The sequence below is a fragment of the Sycon ciliatum genome, chromosome 6 (genome assembly GCF_964019385.1).
Source record: "Sycon ciliatum chromosome 6, ocSycCili1.1, whole genome shotgun sequence".
Classification (NCBI taxonomy): Eukaryota; Metazoa; Porifera; class Calcarea; order Leucosolenida; family Sycettidae; genus Sycon; species Sycon ciliatum.
The window spans coordinates 29606411-29616410 of NC_088648.1; the positions used below are offsets into that span (position 1 = coordinate 29606411).

The 10000-nt window shown below is 46.9% G+C and overlaps 2 protein-coding genes across 3 annotated transcripts in view; both read right to left on the bottom strand.

Moving 5' to 3' along the window:
• LOC135819852 (TNF receptor-associated factor 2-like) overlaps positions 1-144 on the bottom strand; it is a 19127-nt gene extending 18983 nt beyond the window's left edge. The window contains exon 1 of the mRNA XM_065333132.1: positions 1-144. This exon is cut by the window's left edge and continues 588 nt beyond it. The gene's annotated coding sequence lies outside the window, so the exon portion shown is untranslated.
• Positions 145-2968: 2824 nt separating this feature from the next.
• LOC135819854 (peroxisomal multifunctional enzyme type 2-like) overlaps positions 2969-10000 on the bottom strand; it is a 19306-nt gene continuing 12274 nt past the window's right edge. For both annotated transcript variants that reach the window (XM_065333136.1, XM_065333135.1), the window contains exons 18-26: positions 9936-9995; positions 8566-8617; positions 8028-8099; positions 7185-7291; positions 6607-6742; positions 5669-5775; positions 4684-4770; positions 4046-4101; positions 2969-3608 (exon numbers count right to left, since the gene is read on the bottom strand). In XM_065333136.1, the coding sequence (XP_065189208.1) occupies positions 3584-3608; positions 4046-4101; positions 4684-4770; positions 5669-5775; positions 6607-6742; positions 7185-7291; positions 8028-8099; positions 8566-8617; positions 9936-9995 (702 nt within the window). In that variant the 3' untranslated portion in view covers positions 2969-3583. The remainder of the gene's footprint in view (positions 3609-4045; positions 4102-4683; positions 4771-5668; positions 5776-6606; positions 6743-7184; positions 7292-8027; positions 8100-8565; positions 8618-9935; positions 9996-10000) is intronic.

Consider the following 10000-nt stretch of genomic DNA (forward strand, 5'->3'; position numbering starts at 1 on the left):
GTGAGCTAGCCAACACAGGCACCGTGTTCGGCGTGTAGATACCCAGTCTACCATTACCAATCTCGTCGTAGATCAGACCTCTCAGTCACCTTAGTCCTTACCATCGACATTTTTTTGAAGTCTGTGCAGCACATGCACAGTGGCAGACTGGCACTGCACTGGCAGCAGTGCAGAGCTACATGTAGCACGGATAGGACTGGTCGCACAGATTGAAGCCTGAAAGACTAGTGAAGGAGCTGAAGTGATAATGTCTAATGAACTTGAAGGATGTCGCGTCAAAGCGACACGCGTCGACGCCTAGGCGCCTACACACTCGATATGCATGGCGATCATGCCATGATTCATACAGCGATCGGGAGCGCCTCCAGTTTTCGGGAAGACATGGCGGACTTTCCCCGTCACGGCCATGATGACGCCATGAGCACCCAAGGCTAGTGTAAATCTACATCAGATTCAGTGTCATAATCATATTCATACTATTCATACCGTGTCATGCAATGAATAAAAACTATAATTATGTGCACTCATGTCACAACCATAGCGACGAATAAAATATTCCTTTTCCAGAATGTTTTCTTGTCACAATTGTCAATGGAATTTGTAAAGAGACTGATGAAACTACAAATTAGGATTTAATTTTATAGTTTTATACCTTTGGAGTGAAAAAACGAGGATACAAGAAGAATAGTACCAAGAGTCCATAAACTGTTTATGCACTCTTGATAGTACGCATACAAGAATAGTGATAAAAGTAGCACAAACTTCGGAAAAATTGCTATGGTTAACCGGTTAACCGGTTGTGATATGAGTGCACATACACACAATGTACATGTATAGTTTTATTCATTGCACTATTTTAAATTAAAAGGCGACGCGGAGACACTAATCTTAAAAGATTAGTGTCTCTGCGTCGCCTTTTTACATGTCGTGTACTTTGGATTTCCATTCATCTTTCCAGATCAGGTACCGGTAATCATGGATTTTTCAATAATAGAATACATGACATGTATTGATGCTTTGAATAGTATGCGTATGATCAAGTGTTTGTTCACCTATATTTTTTTCCCTTTTTGGTTTTGCTTTCTTTCTCTTTTTCTCCCCTTCTCTTCTGGTATCATGTCTAACATTGGGTGCGGCCCAAGCGAAGGCTAGGCTAATGCCGATGCCAACGCGAAAGGGCTGATGATGATGTATTGATATAGTTCTTTGAGAATCTGTACCATCAAGAGTATGATACCAACCCCCCCCCCCCCCCCGGGTTATTATACTCTTGGTACCATGTGTACCACCCCCATTACTGTGACAAAAGAGTATTACTACAGTATTTTCACTGGAACCCACCTGAAGGGTGCCAGGTAGACCGAAGACCGGACCACCGGGGAGTGCCCCGTAGCTTCGGTGTCCAGATAACCGTACGGGTGCACTTTATAACCAAGCTACTGGAGCATGTAGCCAGTGTGCTGACAGTGCTCAACACCGCGGAGGCAGTGCGTAATACAGAACAACAAGGATGGCTTGTTAAAGGGGAAGTTAAGGCAAAAATTAAAATTTCACCAGTTGTAGTCTTCGGGGTGCTGAGTCGAATGGTCGTGGTCCGAGGAAGCTGAGACGCTCCCTTCCTACTTGAATCCCAATCGAACTCGCGCACTTCCACCGAAACTAGGTGACTGCGCCCTACTGGATGGGGATTTGTATGCAAAATGTCACTAAAAGCGCCATTTCGTTCTTATAAAAGCACGGATGACCGCGATTGGCCCATATATTGTAGTCTTTTGGACGCTGAGTCGACTGGTTTTGGTCCGAAAAGGCTGCGATGCAGCGTTCCTCCTTTATTCCCAATCGAACATGGTTGAACAAGCGGTCACGTGCTCCTGCGTACGCCAGTCACCTGGTCACCGTGCCTGCAGGGTACAACTTACTAGCCTGTTTGACCTTTTTTGGGTGCAGTCCTGTCACTCGAGTTGAACCTTGGTGTGAAAGTTGTCGCCTGCTGGCGTGGTGACCAGGTGATTTGGGCATCCAGGAGCACGTGACCGCTTGTTTAACCATGTTCGATTGGGAATAAAGGAGGAACGCTGCATCGCAGCCTTTTCGGACCAAAACCAGTCGACTCAGCGTCCAAAAGACTACAACATATGGGCCAATCGCGGTCATCCGTGCTTTTATAAGAACGAAATGGCGCTTTTAGTGACATTTTGAATACAAATCCCCATCTAGTAGGGCGCAGTCACCCAGTTTCGGTGGAAGTGCGCGAGTTCGATTGGGATTCAAGTAGGAAGGGAGCGTCTCAGCTTTCTCGGACCAAGACCATTCGACTCAGCACCCCGAACACTACAACTGGTGAAATTTTATTTTTTGCCTTAACTTCCCCTTTAAGGTAAAAATCAAAATTTCACCAGTTGTAGTCTTCGGGGTGCTGAGTCGAATGGTCGTGGTCCGAGGAAGCTGAGATGCTCCCTTCCTACTTTAATCCCAATCGAACTCGCGCACTTCCACAGAAACTGGGTGACTGCGCCCTACGAGATGGGGATTTGTATGCAAAATGTCACCAAAAGCGCCATTTCGTTCTTATAAAAGCACGGATGACCGCGATTGGCCCATATGTTGTAGTCTTTTGGACGCTGAGTCGACTGGTTTTGGTCCGAAAAGGCTGCGATGCAGCGTTCCTCCTTTATTCCCAATCGAACATGGTTGAACACAAGCGGTCACGTGCTCCTGCGTACACCAGTCACCGTGCCTGCAGGGTACAACTTACTAGCCTGTTTGACCTTTTTTGGGTGCGCTACTGTCACTCGAGTTGAACCTTGGTGTGAAAGTTGTCGCCTGCTGGCGTGGTGACCAGGTGATTTGGGCACCCAGAAGCATGTGCACCACAGCCTCACACCAATTGCGTAATCAGTGCATCACTGCCTCACGCCAAGCTAAAAAGTTATAAGTGTACCACTGCCTCACATCCCAGGAGTTGAAATCAAGCGCACGGGCCATCCGTTGCCATCAAGGACACAAAGAGTACAAAAAATTAGAAATGCTCAGAGACATTTCAGGAAGAGGCCAACAACACACAGGCAGACAAAATAGCAACACTCAGGAACAACGAAAAAAGATAATAAAAAATATCAGCTACAATTGAGAATAAAATTATACTAAGATTGTTGGAAAGTACTTGACAGCTTTCAACTCTCTCCAAGCACTGGAATTTGGACTAGTTTGTACGTGATTTTCACGAGCGAAACCAAAGAGACGCCAGGGGATTTTTTACAAGCTAAACCTAAGAGATTCCCGAGGATTTTCAGAAGATAAACCAAAGAGGTGTCGGAGGATTTTCACAAGCTAAACCAAAGAGATGTCAGAGGACGTCCAGCATTACAAGGGGTGAGTACTGTACCATCAATGAGGACGAGTCTCACGGGTAGAAAGTTCACAGGCACAATCCACACTGGCCAGTGGGAGTGACAAGGATGCTCGTTGCAGTGCAATGGCCGGCCACGCAGACACGCACACAGGCATACCAGCAGCGTCGTCCTTCCACCGAGTTGGGTAGGTGCGTCCACCGAGGGTTTGAGTAGCTCTCTGAAGGATGGAGTTAGAGTCTTGATGTAGCCGATGAGCTGCAGAGTCCACACAAGACCACGCACGCACACACACACACACAAACACACACACGCACACACACACACGCACACACACACGCACACACACACACAAACACACACACACACACACAAACACACACACACACACACACACACACATATACGAGCTGTCAGGCAAGAAGTAACACAAACAAACATCAGACCGGTCGCGAGCTCCACTTGCCAGTCAAGACGGAGTACATGTACTCCCTCTGGCTACTTTCTTGGGCTTCTGAACAGTACAGGTGAATATGCATGAAGACAGCAAAGAGGATACGTCTCCTACCATTCCCTTGCGTGCTTACTGTACACTTTCTATGTAACGCAACTGCACACTAACAGTACAAACTGTGTAAAAAATAGCCGATAGGGTACCCGTGCTACCCGGCCATAAACTTCACATATTTGCTCACCTCGCAGCCAGGTCAACGTACGCACCCGACAATACCACAGATCCGCTCTCTACAACCTGCAAGGACAAGTCAAATACATCAATACACAAACAATTAGCAGACGAGAAAATCCAATCAATGAGTATGGAGAAAATGAAGCAAAAGGAAATTCCTAAAACTCGGCATTGCGCGCACATCGATCGATCGATCGATCGATCGATCGATCGAGAGAGAGAGAGAGAGAGAGAGAGACACTAGCGCTATCTTTTAAAGTGCTATTCGGTCTATGCTCTGACCGCCAAATATGCTGTTTGCGCCACTAGCGCTATTTTTGTCAATGCTCTGCCCGCCAAAAGTACCGGTTATTAGGACTTGCTTACTACCTTGTTAATCACTATTGTATTCGACCTGAAGAGTAATGGAATGAAAGGCCTAGTCGAAAAAATTTATATGGCTTCTGTGCTTCGTGTGCTGAGAGAGAGAGAGAGAGAGAGAGAGAGAGAGAGAGAGAGAGAGAGAGAGAGAGAGAGAGAGAGAGAGAGAGAGAGAGAGAGAGAGAGAGTGGAGGGAGGGAGGGAGAGAGAGAGAGAGAGAGAGAGAGAGAGAGAGAGAGAGAGAGAGAGAGAGAGAGAGAGAGAGATGGAGAGCGGCGGACTTACTGAGCATCGGAAGTAGACACGGCTGCCCTCCTTCCACATTTCTGTCTTGAGCGTTTGACCGGGCAGGACAGGCTTGACAAACCTCACCTGTGCGCACAATCAGAATACACACACACAGTTAACATAATTTCTATTTCATTGTACAGCGGAGAGAAATGGACCCATGCTTCACAGTGAGCAGTGCAGTGTGCCATGTATACATGTAGGCACAGACATGCAAGCATGCACACACACACACACACACACACACACACACACACACACACACACACACACACACACACATACACACACACACACACACACACACACACACACACACACACATACACACACACACACACACACACACATACACACACACATACACACACACACACTGTACTTGCTCACTGCCAAAACTGGTCACGTGGGTCTCCCCGGGAGAGGGGAGAGAGACTCCAAAGGAATCTTGGAAAGATGACTCAATTGGCCATTGAACCACCCAACGGCCGACACCCCCTGAAATCCCCAAACTAGGGTGGACTTGAAATGATCCCACTTATGGGCTCACCACACCTCAGTAAGTGGGTGAGGACAAGGTGCAGAAAAAGGATTGACGGCATCAGGGTATCCGTCCCGGGATCCAACTGCAGTTACCCCTGCCCCCAGTGAAGGTAATACTTGGTACTAGTGTGGGTGGCTAAATCAGAGTGGATCTGATAAAAGCTTCACTAGCACCATTGATTACACAAGAGTTTATCTAGCCAGAAGTAGTCCATGGTTAACAGGTATGTATACTTCAAATAGAAAGTATATGAACCCTGAAACCAACAAAGGTGGTAGGTACAACAATACACCTTCAAGCAGCCGAGCCCGTTGGCAACAGGCCCAACACTATCTGGCATAAGTGTACCCACCAACCGAACTAGCTGGCAACACACACACACACACACACACACACACACACACACACACACACACACACGTGATGCTCTCGACTGACCTTGAGTGCCTTGAACTTTGTGACGTCATCGTCGCAGTATTGGCGCAGTACATGCCGTGCAGCGTATCCCATTGAGCAGAGGCCGTGCAGGATAGGTGTGGAGAAACCTGTGCCACAGCCATAACAAAATACACCAGTATAAACATAACATAAATACAGAGGCACGTAGGGATATGTGCATTGACAGATAACCAGACGGATGGGCAGACGGACGGGCAGACAAACAAACAGACAGGCAGACAGACGGACGAGCAGACAGACAGACGGACTTGTACTTGATAACTGCCAGAAACCTGAAATCCTTGGACTCTTTTCAGACAGACACATGTGCTGACACCCCCCCCCCCCCCCCTGCACACACGCACCCACTCACCCACCCAGGCATATACTCAGAAAGGCAGGAACAGAGGCGAGAGAGTACTAACTTAGTATGCGACATTGGCAATCTGATCAGTCAGATTCCTAATAATCTTGACACAGGTGACCCAGTGAGATGCATCTAACAAAGATTACAAAAAAAGGTTGTAGGAGATGCATGCACTTGAAGCAGCATGGATTTCCTTGCAGCAAGAAATAAAGCCATGAGATGTTTCACTGCTCAGCAAGTGATGCAGAGCAGCTCCACACACACCATCCTTTACTTCCTGTACAGGCAGAAAATTTAGTCGGTCAATAATTTCGTCAAACTCCAAAGAGTTCGTCTGGTTGAAAATTTAGTCCATGGACCATAAGAGTGTATTGAAAAGCTGGACAAAATCGACATTTTAGTCCGGCATTTAATTTAGTCCAAAAGTTCTTTAGACGAAAAGACGAAATTAAATTCCAGACGAATATTTCTGCGTGCACAGTAACTGTATGTCTCTCGGCCCGACTCTCTCCCATTATACAATACGATACTGTACCCTCCCAGAGCACATGCACTGTGAGAGCTAGCTTACCGCCCATGGCTGCAAAGTCTGGGTCGATGTGCAGTGGATTCAGGTCCCCGCTGAGGCGGTAGAGGGCAGCCTGCGATTCACTGGTCTTTTCTGTAACAACTGCGTCTGGACTACGCTTAGGGGGGTCGGCGGTCGGCTGCTCACAGACACACACAAAGCAGAGAACAGAAACTAAGTTAATTTAATTAATTTATTAAGACAAGAAAAAAATTCACCTGACAAGAAGGCCTAAAAGGCAGTGAAAGCATACTCGTGAAAACCTTCAACATGTTGCTGAAGATCCTGAATTGTGTCCTTTTTCGAAGTATTACAGAAAGAAGCAGCAACTTTACCACTCTGGGGAACACGTTTCACTACAATGAAAGCGACGGCGTCCACATTCACAGCTGCTGGTGCTTGACAATTGATTCAACTAAATCCTTCTCAATACGAACTTAGAAGTTGCGACTTCGGCGGTAATAGTCATGAAGTGTCAAGTTCGGCAAGAAGCGTGTGCTCCTCGTTGGAGCAACCAACTTCATAAATCCTTCTCCTTAAAACAATTAAGGTAAAGACTGTTCCCACCAGCCATACCGTACCTTCTGGTGTGCTGAGCTGCGAGGTCCTCCAAAGCCACCGGCACCAACGATGAATGTGACAAACTGAGCAGTTGCCACGAGCTGGTCGTCCTCACCGAAACACTCCACTGCAGAAGAACACACAGCGCATATGAGTACATGCATGATACACACACACACACACACACACACACACACACCCAGACTGTACAGATCTACTCATTTTCTGTAGGGAATAATTAACTGGTGGGTCATTTGGTCTCTCTCTCTCTCTCTCTCTCTCTCTCTCACTCTCTCTCTCTCTCTCCCCCCCTCTCCCTCAGGGGCGTAGGAAGCAGTTTAATATTGGTGCGGCGAAATTGTGAGAGGGGGTTCGGGGGTCCTCCCCTGGGGATTTTTTTTGAAAATTGGGCCTAAAAGGCCATATTTTAATGCTACAGAATAATATGAGAAATAAGAATATGCATGCTGATGATACACCGCATTGTCGATGTAAAACATGGTACCTGTACAAGAGTCGACAAGCCATCAACAAGGTTGAAATGTAAAAAATAAAATAAAATAAAAATTCGAAAATTATTGGTCCGGCGACCACCGGGCCTGCCGGACCGGTTCCTACGCCCATGTCCCTTACAGGCAAAGCACCATCGTTTGTCTCTATTCATGGTGATCAGAAGCCGGAAGGATGGAAAGTCTTGCGGAATAAATGGCTCTATCCTTCGAAGTTCGTATCATGCGCCCAACATGTGTTACCCACCGATTAGCCACCACCATACAACATTTCCGCAACACCTTCTCGTGAGCAAAGCGTGCTGCCAGTCACAGCCGGAATTATACTGAACTTGGCGTGAACTTCTTTCTTACCGTCCTGAACGATAACTGCACCCTTGCCCTTGTCGATGAGATCACGAATGCGACTCTGACAACGCAGCTTGCCTGAATCAAGACACGTGTACATACACGTGCACACAAACACGTGCACACACACACATGCATACAAACACGTGCACACACACACGCACGCACACAAACGTGTGCACACACACACACAGATACACACAGACACATGCAGACACAGACACACAATAGGCAACATTGCACATTTACGTTATCCTGGATAAACGAGTATCTCTGCTCACTGAAATGCAGATCACTCAAGGCACATACCGTAATTACACCTGTACAGCCGATGACAGAGAAACCATGACAAATCCCTCGGGTTGGTGCTGCGCTCAATGCGAAACACACACAAAAAGAGCGCTCAGTCGCCTGCCCTTGCCAAGAAACCTCAGTGATTTTCTTGTTGGCACACACATAGACACAGACACGCACACACATAGACACAGACACGCACGCGTGCACATCCACACCCACACGATTGGAACAGCGTGAGAGGTCGTACCTGAAGTCGGCATGGGACGATGCATCTCAATATGTTGCTCTCCATGAAGCAGCTACCACACAAACAAACACACACAAACACACACACACACACCATACACACGCGCGCGCACACACACACACACACAAGCACTCTTGCACACACACACACAGACACACACACACACACACACACAGACACACACACACACACACACACAGACACACAGACACACACACAGACACACACACACACACACACACAAGCACACACACAAGCACACACACACACACACAAGCACTCTCGCACACATACACACACACACATGAACGCATGCGCAATGCAGTGAGAAGAATACAACATTAGAGGATGCACTCACCATACTCACCCACACTCATATACGAGCAACAAATTTAATAACTGTTTCACAAAGATACTTCATGTCACACAAATCTTAAGTTAACTACCGTATTTCCCCGTAAGTAAGTTCTCCCCAATGACTTAGTACCCCCTATAAAAAATACACTTTCCACTGCCGAGGTTATCACCCCGAAAGACAGTTCCCCCCGAAAGATAGTAAGTTCGTACCCGTCCTACATGTACAGACACCGTACAGTACATACATCATATGCACGGACACTAGAGTTGCGCAGGCTTCCCACTGCGTGTCATTTACCCCCGATAAAAAAGTACTCCCCGAAAGATAGTACCACCCCCGAAAGTTAGTACTCATGTGGCTGCTAAGTTCGAAAGTTAGTACGTACTAACTTACGGGGAAATACGGTACTATAAAATCCTCTTGATCAACCAGTCAAACACCGGGTCACACTACCATACCTGGCAACCATCCCTATTTGGCCGGGACAATCCTGATATCGAGGGTGGTAACAGGCACCCAAAAGTACATTAGTTGCACGCCTCACAGCTACAGTTCTATACATGTTCATACATGTATATATTTTATTTATTTATTTTATTTATTTTATTTATTTTATTTTATTCCAAGCAATACATGGCTGGGGTAGCCAATGACCACTTTGCGTGGCGATTGCAGGGTTTTCATAGCCAACCACGTGTTGCGTGATGATTGCGAGAGCATGAAACTTGAAGTAGAAGCAGCAGCAAGCAAGCCTTGATTGTCCGTGTTGTTCTCTTCTATACATGTTCATATCTAGGTATGTCATTGTAGCTATCTCAAGTGTGCAATGGTTGGCAGGGTTTTTATTTTTTTTAAATTTTTTTACTAGAGCCACGTAAACCCGTCATGTGTGACCCATGAATAAGGGGAGTGGTATGCAGTACTGAGTTAGCAACAGAATGCAACAACGGCACAGTACCGGCAACTCCCAGGCTAGGCAAGCCCAGCTATTTCCGGCGGGTGGGGTCCCTACCTTGGAGAAGTCAAACTTGAATCCGGGAATGCCTTCCGTGATCATGCCGGTCAAGCTGGCCTAGA